General features: G+C 44.5%; 1 protein-coding gene across 1 annotated transcript in view; it reads left to right on the top strand.

The window, feature by feature from the left end:
- Nucleotides 1-16,526, top strand: part of MTNR1A (melatonin receptor 1A) — a 1,122,928-nt gene extending 1,106,402 nt beyond the window's left edge. The window contains exon 2 of the mRNA XM_085643287.1: nt 14,396-16,526. Within this exon, the coding sequence (XP_085499413.1) occupies nt 14,396-15,264 (869 nt within the window). The 3' untranslated portion in view covers nt 15,265-16,526. The remainder of the gene's footprint in view (nt 1-14,395) is intronic.
- Nucleotides 16,527-17,685: the final 1,159 nt, after the last annotated feature.

Here is a 17,685-nt window from a genome sequence, read left to right as displayed (position 1 = left end):
CCTCCAAGCAAGCCTACCGGAAACTAGAGAATAAATGGCACAGCGAACAGACTCCAGACAGCCACGTAGCCCACAAGGATGCCATCCGCAACCACCATCACCTCATCAGGACTGCCAAGAAGACCTCCTTCAAAGACCGCCTCGACAACAACGCTCGCAATAGCAAGGAGCTCTTCAACATTGTGAAGGAACTCTCCAACCCCAGCTCCAACTCCAACGACATCCCGCCGTCGCAAGCCCTCTGCGACGCCTTCGCCACTTTCTTCCACCGCAAGATAGCAGACATCCACGACAACTTCAACACCCAGACAGCCCCAACAGACAGCAACACAACAGACCCTCCGCATACTATCGACCACGACCCCCTGCTAGCCTGGGCCAGCGTGTGCACCGATGACACCATCAAGACCATGAGCACAATCCACTCTGGCTCCCCGTCAGACCCATTCCCGCACCACGTCTTCAACAAAGCTAGCAGCTCCATCCCACCCCACCTGCGCAACATCATCAATCTCTCCCTTGAGACCGCAACCTTCCCAGAGAGCTGGAAACATGCCGAGATCAACGCCCTACTCAAAAAACCCAAGGCAAACCCAAGAGACCTCAAGAACTTCCGGCCCATATCTCTGCTCTTGTTGCCGGCCAAGGTCATCAAGAAGATCGTCAACAGACAGCTAACCCGATACCTCTAAGAAAACAGAATCCTGGACCCTTCCCAGTCAGGGTACCGCAGCAACCACAGCACCGAGACCACCCTCATCGCCGCCACCGACGACATCAGGACCCTGCTGGACAACGGTGAGACCGCAGCCCTCATCCTCCTGGATCTCTCTGCCACCTTCGACACCGTCTGCCACCGCACACTATGCGCATGCCTCCACGCCGCAGGGATCCGAGACAAGGCTCTGAAATGGACCACCTCATTCCTCTCCGGCAGAACCCAGAGCGTCCGCCTCCCCCATCCCGATCCGAATCCTCCAAGATCATCTGCGGCGTACCCCAGGGATCATCCCTCAGCCCGACACTGTTCAACATTTACATGGCCCCGCTCGCACACGTCACCCAACAGCACGACCTCTACATAATCTCCTACGCCGACAGCACTCAACTGATCCTCTCCCTCATCAAGGACCCCATCACCGCCAAAGCCTACCTCCATGAAGGTATGAAGGCCATCGCCGACTGGATGAAAACCAGCCGGCTGAAGCTGAACTCAGACAAGACAGAGGTCCTCATCCTAGGCTCCAACCCTTCAGCCTGGGACGACTCCTGGTGGCCGACGACTCTGGGGGCAGCCCCAACACCCACCGACCACAAACGCAACCTGGGAATCATCCTCGACTCAACACTCTCAATGACCAAGCAAGTCAACGCCGTCTCCTCCTCCTATTTCAAAACCCTCCACATGCTTTGCAAGATCTACATGTGGATCCCAACTGATACAAGAAGAACAGTCACCCAGGCCCTTGTCAGCAGCAGACTCGACTACAGAAACGCCCTCTACGTGGGAGCCTCGACCAAGCTCATCAAACGACTGCAACGCATCCAAAACGCCTCAGCACGACTGATCCTCAACGTACCACGAAACAGCCACATCACCCCCCACCTGAGAAACCTGCACTGGCTCCCCGTCAACAAGAGGATATCGTTCAAGCTCCTCATCCACGCACACAAGGACACAAGGCACTCCACAAGACCGGCCCAGCCTACCTCAACAGACGACTCTCCTTCTACATCCCCAACCGCCATCTCCGCTCCGCTGACCTCGCACTCGCCACCGTCCCGTGCATCCGTAGAACAACCACCAGCAGGAGATCCTTCTCCCACCTCGCCGCCAAGACATGGAACACCCTCCCACTGAGCCTACGCCAGACACAAGACCTGCTGACCTTCAGGCGGCTACTCAAGACCTGGCTGTTCGATCGGTAGCACCCCCCCCCGTAGCGCCTTGAGTCCCTCGCGGGTATGTAGTGCGCTTTACAAATGACTGATTGATTGATTGATTGCTAAGTAAAAACTGCGTTGTAAAGGCATGCATACATTCGTACACAGCATGAGCTGGTGGCAAATACATAAAATGGCATTGAAATGCCCATTTATTTATTTGTGTTTGCCTGCTGCTTTCACAGCAGGCAGGGCGACGCTTGTCTGCTCCTGAGGAGGAGCCGTTTCTGGGAGTATGTGATATTAAAGTATCATGCTAGAGCTGACTTTTTCATGCAAAAGCCCTGTGATCTTTGCATAATTTGCAATGCATCTTATGGGTTGTAAAATAGATTACAAATCACCAGGGACGGTATTCCTATTGCACAATATTACTCAAAAACACTGCTAGTTGGTTGGTACAATTTTCGTTATTTAAGAATCCCTCAATCCACTCATGAACTCCAGTGGCCTAGGAAGGGGGGGCGGGAGGAAGGCGGTCCTCCCCGGGCGGCATGAGTTTTGTGGGCAGAGTCCTCCCTCCATCCCCTGCTGTTCTTACCTTCAGCAGTCGCAGGGCGACAGCCCCGGAATCGCCAGCACCCTCCTACCCCCGCTTGTACATTCGGCCACGGGCGGCAAACACAGAGGCCTAAGGCCTAGATATGCCACTGACGACCTCACACATTTGAGCGTGTTCCACTGGCAGTGTTAAACAATTTGTAATGGATAGGTGTGAAATATACCACGTTGAGAAAAAAAGTAGCAATTTTGCAAGCTCCTTGCTTGATGTTGTTAGTTACATACATTATGCACTTCAACGTGTAGGACAATTACAAATTCAGGTATTCATTTTTATTCATATGTACAAATAAACAATCTTCCTAGAATTATCTGGTATCCCTGCGATAAATCTGCAGAGATTGGTGCCCTTGATGGTAATAAAAATATCTGGTTTATTAGGAGGTGGAGAGCTCAAAGTGCAGTAAAAGCCATTGGCGAATTTTTGTGTAATCTGTTCTCTCCTAAACAACTCAGGGCAGCAGGCCCTTCTACCCCTCAATGTGGAATTTACGAGAGGGCTATTTAGACTTGTTTGGCCTAGTGATGCTCACATAATACACTCCTGCATTCATATTCCGCCTTACTGCATTATCAGAACATTACGCATGTTTCAATTTAGTATTTTCATTGTACACTTATACCGACAATGTTTTGCTTTTTTCTATTGGAATTCGATGATCACACCAAATTCAACTACTATCAACGCATGTCATACTCACTACAAACATGCATTTCGTCTTCATGGGGATACCATCTCTGATAGTCTAGCATCCACCTCTAGAACAATTTAGGAAAAGGAATCATATTTCTTTTAATCATTTCTTAAATCATTCCAGACACTAAAGAAATGTACCACTCAGTACCAGCAAACAGCAGAGACAGAGTAGGAATAGCCCAACATCATCTAGCTGATGGACTGCCTTTTTTAAATTCAAACCTGCATGTCTACTTCGTAACTTAAATTAAAGCTACCAAAGACAGTCCGTTCTCATTGCCAGCATAGGCAATAAAAATCAGGCGCAGGACTAGCTTGGTGATGCAACATTGGAACGCTCTTTACCAGAACCCGCAGGCAGTTCCAGGTTCATGTGCCTCTACACTGGTCTGAATCTCAGTTCAATCGTAGGAATCACAACTTACTGAATAGATATCTGGCGTGGCCACAACTCAACTTTGTCGGGTGAAGCACTTTCTTCCAGAAGCAGACTTCAGAGTGCTGTCAAGGCGGTGATCCTATTTCATCCGGATTGTGGCCATTCTTAATGATCTAGTGTCCACACAATCCAGCTTAAAGTACGGAAGAAGCTTCTACGTGATGCAGCTTGCCTCACCAAAGGTATTTGGAGACGCGACACAGTAATCCCTTCCCCCAAAGAAATCTGCTGGCTCCCTCAGACGCCCTGCCTCCCCTTCAAGTCCCAGCTGATTGTCAGCCGTCATGTGCGTCCGTTGAGGCCTGATGACTAAGATTAAGACATGCAGAGGAATTCAAGAACACATGCCAGCAACACTGCTGGACTGTGTACAAGGAAGAGCAGAAAGGAAAAATCAGATAAACTTTTTCTTATGCTGCACAAAGATTGAACTCTATTTCAGTTAACTCATTGCAGCCACACCATCCACCCCAAACATACACCCCTCCTGTTTTACCCCACCATCCGACCCCCAACATCCATTTCCCAGTAGCCCTGATCAACCCCTGCTGTCTCTTGCACTCCTTTAACAGCCACCATTCTACATTACTTTCTTTTTTAAGCAGTATTACATCGCTTTGTAGCTAAGTTTGTGTTTTATGAGTCAAAGGACTGTGCAAGCAGCATGTTATAACCTCTACCTTTACTGGCATGTATTAAGACATCTCTGTGTACTTAAGAATGGAACGAAGACTCGAGTTTCTCCGCATATGGTAGCAATAGTGATGGTCTATGCAAGATGTGGTGATAGAACGCTACAGTTCAGAATATATGAGCTGAGCTTTGTCACTCATTTACAAAGCCTCCAACCCATTGAACTGAATCTGAGTGATGATTCCTTTGGGGCTGGCATACAAAGTCAATTGTATACGTTTTAAGCAAATATATCTTTCATAAGTGGCCCCACCAGTTCTACATGTGGCCTAAAATGTGGATCTCTAAACCTCACTTCTAGAGACACCACTGCAGACTGACGCCTTACCTTGCATCTGCTGAAATGATTTTCTCAATAACAAGCTTAACAGTCCTCAGCAATTGTGATGGTTGGGTTTAGCATCTAAATTTAATGGAATAATTTGTGATTCATTACCTAGCTTTGTTCATTTGATGCTTGTCCACTGAGGCCACATATTAATTTTAACCCTGTGAATATGCAACATTAGCGTGAGTTCACATTATGGTCCATCGGTGAAAAATAGCTGTGAGAACGTGTCTTTGTGCATGATCACCTCCTTTTTTCTGAACTGATGTTGCTGGTTTTTTAACTCTGCACACAGGGCCACTGCCCTCCAGTCTCTATTTTATGTGCTCTGACCCCTAAAATATGGTTAAGTTGGCTAAACTCTAATAACAGCATATTTAACTTCCCAGTAAGGCCATAGTGTATGGTGCAGGAAAGATATCAATGGCATGGTAAGTTAACGGTCACTTGTGGACTGCAGCCCATGCTGTGCAATCAACGAGGGCGACAAAAGGAACTTGGCTTCAGGCCTATCTGCGGGGCTTGACTTCTACAACTTTTACATCTGCAGGCAAACACGTTTTTTTGACAGGAATGAATCCTACTTTTGAATAATAAACATATCACCTCTAATTAGGACTTGAGGCCCACCTGGCGGGTGCCGATTTAAAAGTGGTACATGCAACAATTTGTTTTTGGCATGCACCTGCAGTGACTAGTCCCCAAAATATCTTTTCACTATAAAAGGGCAGAAGCTGTCCTACGAAAACTAAACTTCAAAATAAAATCATAATCATGCTATCTTTAATTGTGACAGAAAACAAGAATATTTCAACCCCTATTTTTAATGTTTATTAAAAATCCAATTTAGTGGTAAAGCTACATTTTTAATAAATGTGTAGCAAAAGTGATTTCCAAAAAGATAAACTTTTTTAACATTGAAAATCTTCGGTAAGCTGATTAGCATTAGCCTACCTGCAGCTGAACCCTGCCAGTGATTTCCTTTAATGAGGTGCGAAAACTGCTCCCAGAGTAAAGGAATGGCAGGCCTTTTGCCAGGGAGTCTTGCGTGTGAAGTATGTGACTCTTATAAGTTCAGGAAGAGGAGCTATGGAGGGTTCAGGAATTGTATTCACTTGAAAGGGACTAGGGTGAGGGTGGGCCTTTCATAGTTAGGTGTAAGTCATGACCTGGGAAAAATAAGTCTTTATCCCCTTGGCCCTGTGTAGTCACCTTGTAAAGAGATGAGTGGGAGGGGCCTCCTTGGTATAGTTGAGGAGGAGGGGACTGCTCATTTTATTAACTACACCCTTGTGTGGCACACCTTTGTCTCAACAGCCAAAGTCAGAAAGGGGTTCTGAATAGTGCGTAGTGGAATAGTTTGCAGTAAGGCCTAAGAAGAGGGAAGTGTTGCTCCTGGGAATTTATTTATTGGCTAAGGAGCTCCAGGATTCACCTCACAATGGCTAGTAAAACCTAAAAAAGTGACACTTCACCCACAGCTCATTAGAACAATCTCTGCACCTGTAGAAAAACAGAAGACAACATGTTGTTTGAGACCTGTTATGCTAGGTCTGGTGGCTCAGTGAACTTATGTGCACACTGCAGGGGCCTGTGTTCTAGCTCATGGTCATAGGTTCAAATCCCAGTGGGTCCACTCAGCCTTTCACCCATCTGAGGTCGATAAAAGAAGTACCATTGAGTTGGGTAAAAATAAACATCTGTTATTCAGCACCAAGAGGCCTCCGGGTGAACGTGCGCTTTAAAAATACACATGTTACATTATGTTATGTTATGTGTGGAAACCTAAAGATCTGAATTTGTTCCCACTTGCACCCTTGGCCAAAAAGTAGACTCCAAAGTTCAGTTGGCTTACCTCCTGAGTGGCTGGATGTAGGGATGCATCAAGCTTCAAGAGGCCTTTTTCCTAAAGTGCCTAGTTGACCAGTAGCAACTGGATCTAGACGGAACCCTGCTGGTGGCCTCTGCTGGAGTGAGAGGTTGTCTCTTAGGATCTGAGAGAAGTGACCAAGAGGAGCTGCTCCATAAAGCCTGAAATGTTGGAACTTTTTAAGACTTAAAACACCTCTGGAGCTACAACAGGAATGCCTAGCAAATGTGTCCAATGCCGAGAAGACTTTGTCAGATGCAGATTTCAGGTTTGCCCACTAGATGATTATGAGCTTCAGAAAAGAGACTAAAGGACTGATTTAGAGTTTGGCAGAGGTGGTACACCTTGGCAATGTAGGCCTAGGGGTAATTTTCATTACTCCAGAGTAATCAAAGTGATTTCAGTAATTTCATGCTACACTTTTGATGCACAATTATAAAAAATTATGCTATTCCGAGCGTGTACTGCCTTAAGTAGCCCTTTAAACACGTCTCAGGCCTGTCATTGCAGCCTGTGTGCAGTTTTAAACTGCCATTTCGGCCTGGCAAAATAAACATTTTGCCAGGCCCAAACCTTCCTTTTTAATGCACATAAGTTATTCCTATGGCAGGCCCTAGAGAACTCAGAGGGCGGGGTGCAGTGTATTAAAAAATGTGGGCAAGTACTTTTAGGTTTTAAGTGTCCTGTTAGTGACAAACTTTTAAAGCCGTTTTCACTAATACAAGGCCTACTCTCCCATGGAATAACATTGGGTAGGAAGTTGGCTCTTTATATAGTGGATCAAAATTAGGTACATTGTGCAAAGGACAGCCCAAATGTTCTCTTTGTGTTAGTTTGGGTGAGCAGTTAGGCATAACAGAGAGTGGTGCTAACCATTTATTGCACACACAAAGGAAGTAAGTGAGACACCCACTCAATAAACAAATGCAACACTAACTGATAAAAGCAACACATATTTTTACATGAATTTAGATACCAAGATTATCAGAATCAGAAGTACTTTTCGAGTCATGAATTTTTACAGTTTTCATAGTGCAATTCTTGGGTGTGCTGATGTTATCCAATGGGGAAAAACATGTACTGCATTTGGCCACTTAACAGCGACTTACAGGGCTGTTCTCCAGGGCTTTGGGGGGGGGGGGGTAAAGGGAAATGTCCAAGGCCATATCAACATGTCACTCTGTGAGACTCTGGGGCTTTCGGATGCAGAGGTGTGTCACAGCATCAGGTATGCCACTCACTTCAATGGGGAACAGTCAGGTTGGAAAGAGGCTGAAAAATGGGACTGGGGGACCATTCCGGGGGAACCCACATGGGAGGCTTGACCCTTGAGATCCTCAGACACACATGGACACCCTTGGTTGACTTCACCTCAGGCTGTGTGGGGCTCAGATGCAGTGGTGTCTTTTGGTGTCATATCTTGTGCTGGAGTATCTCATTGTTGAAGCGGGGCCTGCAGAAAGAGGCTGCAGGCAGTGACTGTAAGTCCAGTCTGGGCAAACTCAAGATTGGGCTTAGCTCTTGTGGGTCTGGGAACTCCATTGCCACCATCATGTCACTTGGACTTGGGCTCTGGAGGTCGGTTGCGAATGTAAAATGTTTTAACGCATACATTCTTTACGCATGGCTTTACAACGCGGTCGTTACAAGGACTGCGTTGTTACCATGCGTGCCATTACATTGCATGTCATATCAACAACTTGCTCTAGGGGGCTTGCTGGACTTAGGAATAGTATAAATTACTATTCCTACTCCAGTTTGTGCAACAGCAGGGAAGGTGTTGGATTCAAAATCCAACACATTTCCTGGTGTTGCATGCCCCCTACAGCAAGTCGTTGATACGACTTGCAATGTAAAGGCATGCGTGGTAACAACGAGGTCGTTGTAATAACCACATTATAAAGCCATACGTTGTGGAAAAATGTTGTAAACACTGTTTCCTGTGGGTGCATAGGTCCTCTGAGGCATCGGGTGGCGATGGTCGCAGGCTCTCACTTTCTCTTTGGGTCTGCTTTGGAGGGGCAAACAGGACAGTTGAACCACTCACGATTTGAGTCTCACTGTCCCCGAAGTCCCTCAATGTGCAGGTCGTTCTTCCTCTGCATTGGTGTCTGGACTGGACACAAAAAGCCTTGGCTTCTGCAAGAGGTCTGGTACACCAGGTATTTGGGAGTGGACATCACCCTGTCCCAGAATTCCTAAAATGAGTGCCATTTTACATGGAAAAGACTCCGCCCTGCTCAACAAACTTCTAGTCACAACTTATAAGCAAGTCTTCCATTACCTAAGTCTGCATGGCCATCGCAGGTGCACCTAAAATTTGGACTGATTAACAAAACAGTAGGGAGGATGTACTCCATTATAAAATTCTGGTGCAAAATAAAACACAATTTGGCACACAGTCTGATCAATAAGGCTTTATGGAACAAACTTGAAAAAGACAAAAAATCTACATACTGCTAATATCTGTTTAAAGCATAACAATTACCAAAAAAACGGAGCCATAGAACAAGAATCTTTCCATTGCAACTTTCAAACAAATAATAAATACAGTTGCCAAATTCCATTCATTACTACTGGACAAAAACAGCTTCAGCCTTAGATCTCATGGTTGAATGGTGATCAAATATTATAAACCTTAAAACCTTCACCTTACTTAGGCCTCACATTCTCAGCAAGTAGAAAAAAATAACTAATGGCCATCTGCTTTGGCCAGCTACTTTCAATGGCAGACCTGCCATCCAGGAAGCAAAGCTGATCCACAGCATGCAGACCTTGTGGAGAATTAAAAGAGGACTTTATTCATCTAATTTGCATCTGCCCATGCTTACACACAGCACGGTTCACTTTATTGAAAAAACTTTCATCGCAAGAGGGAAAAGGACATGCAGATGAAAAATCATTCAAGCCTTGGACCCTTCAGACCCTCAACTAAAAGGTGGTATCAATCATCACTATTTAAGGGACAGTGTTCACTGCATTTGTTTTAAAATGCATATATTGTTAAGGTTTTACAAAATGTATTTACTTACTTACTTACTGTCCCAAAATTCCAAATTCCACCACACACAAGATGGTGAAATTTCTAATTTTGTGTATTCATATCAGGCTTGGTCACACTACAGGTGTGTACAGCCTGGCAGTGCTACATGCCTCCTGCATAGCCAATTTTCCCACCTATCCTCTGGCCAAATGGGCCCTGGTCAGGGGGTTGGCATCCCCTCACCTCTGAGGGAAGCCAAATTCACATACCAAAGGAGATGGGATCTTGGAAGCTTCATGCCTTGGAATGTTAAATTAATAGCCTTCCTGGGGATGGAGGTGATAACACATCTCTCCAGAGGAGGCATTGTTCCTTTGCTCTGAGAGCGAGGCTCGCACCTTATAGGGGGTCAGCAACTCTTCTTTGGTGGCAGGCATCAGCCTGCCACCAAAGATGAGTTTCTGATCAGTCAGCCCGCATACCAGCGGTGTTGGTAGGTTTCAGGGGCTTCCTATAAGGTACCCTCTGGGTGCATGTATTAATAAATCCATCACTGGAGTCAGTGTGGGTTTATTAATATGAGGTGTTTGATAACAAACACCATATGTTTCAGTGAAGCCATTATCTAACTGGGGAACTCGTTCTGACCAGTGCCAAGTAGATATCCTAATAAGGCTTCCCTGTTCACTTGTACTGTCAGTAATTGGATTGGCCTGCACAGGGGCATATCTGCTCATGCAGATATGTCCTCACATGTAATATAAGGCAACCTGCCTTAGGGCTGTAAGGCCTGCTGTAGGGATGATTTACAAATATTACATGCAGTGTTAGGAGTCATGGCACACAAGTGTGTCATTTCATGTTTTCACTTCTTAGAGCACCTTATCATGCAGTCTGCTCTGGCAGTCTGCATGCGTTTGGCGCTGGGTCCATTAGAGTGGCACAAGATATGCTGCATACCTTATGGACCCTCTTTAGTACCTATGTCCTAGGTACCAGACAACCACTTACAAGGGACTACCGAGGTTTTAAATGCCTGGTCACTTGGGGATAAAGTGACTAGTTATCTTGTATTGTTTTGGGAAAAGAACACTGGTACTTGGGACTTGGTTAGCATGAACCCAATGCACCTCAGTCAAAGTTGCATCAAATACCAGGCAAAAAGTGGGGAGACTATTGCAACACAACCCCAGTTTCCCACACAACCCCGCCAGCCAACAGGCCAGGAGACTCAACCCTAACCTAGGAGAGTCTTCCTAGTCTGTCTGGTGAGGAAGAGTAAGGACAACGTATGTTTTGTTTCAGTGTCTACTCTACTTTACATCCTCCCTTCCAGGTCATTTCCTTTGTGAAGCTGACCTACCTCAATAGTGTTAGGTCCCCATTTAAAATGCACTTAGTTTGCTACTTTAGTTTCCTTGCCCATTCTCTTTTCTTTGGGGCTAGAGGTATTCACCTCTGTGAATCCTATCTTATCCAGGGCAACCTCCAGCTCAGTCAAAGGGGTTACCCACAACTTGAGTAATCCCACCATGACATCATGGGGGTCTAGCCTTCTATTGGACATTGGGTCAGTCCACCATACCAATCACAGCGCAGCCATAAAGGATAACAACCAGCAGAGACCAGCTGTTAGTGCCCAGAACCATACCTTTAGCTCTTCACTGACAGGTGAAGGGTCTAACCTTTAGGCTTCATTGGGTTCAGGGGGCCTGTCTGTTGCTTTAAAGTGAGGGGTTAATATATCCTGTACCAAACACCCTTCCTCCACTCTCCCCTCTGTTAGCCGAGGAGCCATCATCTCATACTTAACAGCTGCCTGGCTAGGAGGATGTCTTGTAGGCCAGGTAGAGCATAACCAGGGCCAACTGTGGAGACTACTTGTACTCACTGGAACTAGAACTGGAATAGTACCTCTTTTGGCTCAGACCCTCATATGGGGGGGTATTTTCAAGGAGACAGTCCAGGGGAAGGTCTCAACTGACTACCACCCTTCTCCAACCAAGGGACCCAGTTATTTCTAGGAGTACTAAAGACACAGGCCTGACAGTAACATCCAGTAGTCTAGCCTTCACTCTCCTAGTCTCACCTGGGATATACTGGTTGGAGAGCACTAACTTGTTACTTACCATGTTGTGACTGACACAGGTATTCCTCAGGGCAGTGGCTGGGATTCCGTTCACTAGTAGGTGGTGGTGGAAGTGTCTGCTTCCCACTGAAATCTCCAACTCACATTTTGGTTCCACTTTCCAGTTTAAAGAAATAAAGGACATCCTCTTTTCAGGAATCATCCTTAAAGACTACACTGGCCACCCCTGGAGGCATACTACTTGATTTGCTCTAAGGACAGGAAGTGTCCTTGGTACAGTGCCCTGTATGCTTACAGTCAAACTACCAAGCCTTTTTGGCAATCCAGGCCTCACCTTGGTACACACCTTTGTTTTTTGAGGTGTCTTGGGGCCCACCCTCCTAGACAGGTTTTTGAGGGCCTGCATAGGACTCCTCATCTTGGTTTTTAACGTGGTCCATCTTTTGCTCTTGGGGGGGGCTTCACAGCCCCTTTCTTTTGGTCACTCCCTCCATGGCTCTTCATGGACTCTCTTGTTTTACCCAATGATAAGCCTTTTTCCCCAACTTCTGGGGCGACACCAAACCCAGATCCACCAGGTATTGATACAACTTTTCAGAAGTACAGTTACTTAACAGATTTTCTTTCAAATTAGAAAGCCCATCGTGATCGTGCACCTGACTTCCCTTCGGACAAACAACAAGTGTTTTCACTGAAAAGTCCACAAACTCATCCCAGGACTGCCTCGAGGTTTTCCGAGTCACCCTGAACTGAATTCTATATTCTTCAGTGTTGAATCCTGAGCCCTCGAACAAGGATCCCATTCATGAGAACATAGGATTCAGCCTTTGCCTCATCAAGTGTCCATTCCTGCACTTTACTGAAAACAGCTCCCAGCATAGAGAGGCCTGCAACGTTTGGTTGAGTTTCCTCATTCTACAGGCCCTCTCAAAGGCTGTAAACCATTTGGTGATATCCTCACCTTCTACATGTTTGGGGTCAATCCCTTTGGGGATTTTATGGTCAAAAGTTACTTCATTCTCGATATTTAAGTTTTTTCTTCCACCAGAGATGGGACTTAGACCCATCCTAATTCTTTCTTTTTCTATGGCCAAGAGTTTGGCCTCTAGAGCTAGTCTCCAAGCCAGGTTTTGAAGATCTGCATCTTCCTCACCTGTTTCATCTCAGTCACTACCAGAAGTACTCCCAGTAGAGGTACTGTCAGTATGTGAAATAGAAAGGCCCTCATCCTCCTCACTGTCATTTCCCTCTTCTGCATACCTTTATTGGTTTCAATTGCCACGGTCCTATCATGCTAAGCAAGGAGGTTTGATAGGTTAGCCTTTGGAGGTTTTGGCCCAGTCGCAATGTTCCATGCCTGGCAGAGGTCCTTAAGTTTGGACAGCTTAAGGTTTTTTTAAGGACCCAGTTTGAGTGCCTGGGAACTACCCTCTGTCTCAGTCATGGTTGTTAGAACAGTTGGGACCTTTTTAGAAAGTTAGAAAAAATCTAGCAGACTATAGTTTTAAAAGGGCCTAACTATCTTGGATACTTTTAAAATGTCTAAACAGCAAGGACTGAGGTACATAGCCAAGTACCTAACAGAACAGATTTTGTATGCCAGAGTGCACACCCTCTTAGTTCAACACCCCTTCACCCAGTCGATATGGGTCTGGGAAGGTTCTCTCTATTCTGTTCCCCCTGATGCATTCGGCCACCAGTGCTGCAAGTCGCCTACCCCAGAAGTGGCCAGGTGCGCGTGTCCTCACCGTTCTATGCAGCGTGTTCTGCTCCTCATTAGGGCACCTCGGTGTGTTCAAGGTCGCCCGCGAAGTATGGGCGTTTCCGGGGCCCCGGGCGTCCTTTGATCCCTGTTATCGGGTCTGCCGCCGTGGAGCGCCGCTCCCGCTCAACTTCACTCCGGGAACGGCAGCTAATCGAGCGCCTGGCTCCGTGGTTGTTCCAGGCCGCAACTTCCGCGTGACCTATCTCCGGTCAGCTGGTTCCTCCAAGGCTCCGAATGAGCTCGTTCGAACAAGCGGACCTTCAGACGGCAAGATCTTGCCTCGGAATCAGGATCTGTGGGACGGATTCTGTTATGGGGAGTGGACGGTGTCAGAGCTATGCCGCGTAGCCACACCCCAGAACAGATTTTGTAACTGAACAATTAGAAAAACAGTGTTGGTAACAAATATGTAATCTTTATTCTCATTGTCACTAATTTTTGATGTATGCATAGATGGAACTTTGAGTCTTTCAGTATGGTCCATGCAACAGTTTCTTTCAGAACATTTCCACAAAAATATTTGAAACTATCTGTGATGCACCTTGAAGCTGTGTGTTTTACTTAGACATATCACTATTGACTATCTGCCACAAAATTATCCTAAGGACAGATGTGATAAATTACAGCTTAAAATGCTTCAGTACAGATAAATTACACAATCATTTTGTTGGATTCAACTGTGACATTTTGCTCTCAGCTTCTTTGTTTCAGTTAAGTGTTCGCTTTATCTGCCTCATTTCGATCCAGATCACATCAATTGCACCAGTAATAATAGAGTTATATTGAGTAACCAGTTAAAAAAAAGGACATCTATGATGCTGAAAAGATTTTACTAGTGTGTTCTATTTAATCTACTAATGTTGGTTTAAAGGTTTACCAGCACCACTGCATTTTTTTAAATTCAGTGTGGTTGCATATGAACAAATCTTATTTGAATGAATTGTTCTTTTTTTTGGAAGACAGAAAAGAAAAAGTAAAGGAATTGTAAGCATATTCAGTTATTAAAATTCTGTTATTCTTTTTCAGGAAACATATTTGTGGTCAGCCTGGCAATTGCAGACTTGGTTGTGGCGGTATATCCGTACCCGCTTGTATTGACTTCGATATTTCACAAAGGATGGAATTTGGGATACCTGCACTGCCAGATCAGTGGCTTCCTGATGGGAATCAGCGTCATTGGATCTATATTCAATATCACTGGCATCGCCATCAATCGCTACTGCTACATCTGCCACAGTCTCAAGTACGACAAGCTCTACAGTGACAAGAACTCCTTGTGCTATGTCATTCTTATCTGGGTGCTGACCTTTGTTGCTATTGTGCCAAATTTGTTTGTTGGGTCATTGCAGTATGACCCCAGGATTTATTCATGTACCTTTGCACAGTCTGTAAGCTCAGCATATACTATAGCTGTGGTGTTTTTCCATTTCATGCTTCCAATAGCCATAGTAGCATTTTGTTACTTAAGAATCTGGATCTTAGTCATTCAAGTGCGTCGCAGGGTCAAGCCAGATAACAAGCCCAAACTGAAACCGCATGACTTCAGGAACTTTGTGACCATGTTTGTAGTATTTGTTCTGTTTGCCGTTTGTTGGGCTCCGTTAAACTTCATAGGCTTGGCTGTGGCAGTCAATCCAGACACAGTGATGCCTAGGATCCCGGAGTGGTTGTTTGTAGGCAGTTATTACATGGCGTACTTCAACAGCTGCCTCAATGCCATCATCTACGGGCTACTGAATCAGAACTTCAGAAGGGAATACAAGAGGATTGTTGTAACTATCTGTACTGCAAAGATGTTCTTTCAGGAGAGCTCCAATGATGCAGCTGAAAGAATTAAAAGTAAGCCATCGCCAATGGTTACGAACAATAACCAAGTGAAGGTAGACTCGGTGTGACACAGGAAGCCATATTATGGTTGCAATGCACTCGCCATAAGAGCAGGAGAACTGCTGCTACTTATCCTCCTATTGAAGTATGCGGGAGGCTGTTGCCATGCAATGGCATATGGGTGCCATGTACAGCAGTTGACAGCCAAAGTACCACTGCCTTGTTACACAGCTCTAATGACAGTACTGTATTGGACAATGATAATCTTTTTAACTTTGATGAAGTACTAACTTTGTAAACCATAACATTTTCAAATTGAGTATTGCTGTTTTTTTATATATTGCCTATTACTGGCTAACTTTATGATGCATTTGCATAATCACCATATTTATACATGTCAAAAAAATGCCAAGTTACACAATACGGTATGATAGGCTATCTTTGTAGGCTGACAGCATGCTGACTTAGCTGTCTTCTCAATCGCATTTTCGATGGCATGATGCCTAAATGTTACAGTCAACAGTTATTACCATTTTTACTTATATTTTGAGTGCACACCATATAATATGGCTGTATAAATGTATCCATAAATGTTTTAACGCTTCATCATTTTAGCAGACAAACTTAATGTGTTCAAATGAAATGTGTGTGCCTAATGTTGGCTGTTACCCTCTTCATATCGGTCTCCACTTTATGTCAGGGGTTTTCAAGCACAAAGAAGTGTGTTGCAAGAGATGTTTATTGAATATCCATCTAGATTTACCTCACCCTATGCTGATTTTCAGGAACACTGTGTGCATGCTGTAAAGCAGGCTCCCTCTCCTACTGGCTTTGAACAGGGATGCTGAGCAGTGTCAACCATATTAGTCTATCTTTCACTGTGATGTAATTCTGCCATGAATTCTCTACAAAAATGTCATAACAGGGTCAAAACCAACACCCTGCCTCAGTGTTAAAAGCAAAATGTATATATCTTTAGATGTAAACATGAACAGACAATGTAAATGTTGATATTTTTTGCCTTACTTCCAACATATTTTTAATTTTGAGGATTTATGCTTTCTATGATACTTTAATAGGGAGGTTAGTTTCTTCTCAGTGGTCAATAGGGACTTAACTTCTCATAAAACAAACCCTTTTAAAAAATAACTTGTCCTACTTACTTGTGCCACAGGTACATGGGCCTTAGAACCACTGCGAAAGCTGCTGTCTCTAGCATTGATGTTATCCCACGAGAATTACAATGCTTTCGACTGTCAAGTGCTAAAATGTATTTTTGATAACAGAATAAAACATGCCCGACATTTAATGCAATAAAGTATTATACGGTAAGCAATGTCTATGTTTTATTTAAGCATATGCTCTTAAATATGAAATAACAAGTTACAGTCATGATTGACTTTCTGTAGTAATTTAAATCATACAAGAATGTTGTACTTATTTACTGTTGTAGTGTGATGTGAAACCGTAAAAATGAAAAAACAACACAGACCCCTGTTGGCAATGCAATGACAGTTCTGTAAGGATTGTCTCAACAGAGAGAAAGACCCTCGTTACACACACGCAGACTGCTGGTCTCTCTCAAATTGCTGCTTCACCGGCAGTTCTTTTTATACACATCTTTCACTATACTTTATTACAACCAGTAAATAATAATTGACTTGCAGGTGATAGATTGAAGGCTGAAAGACCTGTGACCCCATAACTCAAACTCCACCCTAATCCTCTGCACATTCTTTATTACACTTCCAAACAATATTTAACAAATAAGCCTTCGTCTGCTCCTGAATACATGTGTATTTGTGGTAAATGTAATTTAAATGGAGTGTGTGCTTTTATCAGTGTACCCCTATGACCTCCGCTTATTCTAAACTAATTTAGCTTTCCTGTACCTATTGTCTAATCAGGTTACAATCTGTTTGGACGCACGGAGTGCATGCCGGTGATCTCATGTGCTGAAGCCATAAATATTTTTATGCTTTCTAAACATCAGCTGGCCTTAAACTGAAACCCTTTCAAGTTACTTATTCCATTCTGACCACAAGTGAACTTTTCACCTTCCCCTTTTCAGTGCAAGACTTGTGCCTAAACTGTTTTTAAACCACATACAGCTGTATGGTTTCTACTCATGTTTGATATTGCACTATGTTCTTGTGTTTTACATTTTCTGTGTGTTTTATATTTTTTGTGGTATGTTCATATCTTACATTCTCTACAACATTTTCCCCTATAGTTGTTATTTGAACTGCTTCATCTAGACCTTTGCCTGAACTTGGCACTTGGTGATATAAGTTGCCCTGGGAATCTACTACTTGCATTGGTGTCCTAACTAGAAACATCCCTCCCACCTTTGCACCTATTCTCCTGCAACATGCTAGGATTAACTGTACAACACAATATATTAGCAATGAGATCACAATAGTTGGCAACAAAGCTCCCAACTGTCCCGACATCCAGGACGACAGTGATAAAACCTAACCACTAACCAA

Source organism: Triturus cristatus, chromosome 2_2 (genome assembly GCF_964204655.1).
Source record: "Triturus cristatus chromosome 2_2, aTriCri1.1, whole genome shotgun sequence".
NCBI classification, from domain to species: Eukaryota; Metazoa; Chordata; class Amphibia; order Caudata; family Salamandridae; genus Triturus; species Triturus cristatus.
The sequence above is the reverse complement of the archived record's forward strand: the minus strand, read 5'-3'. Positions and strand labels throughout refer to the sequence as shown.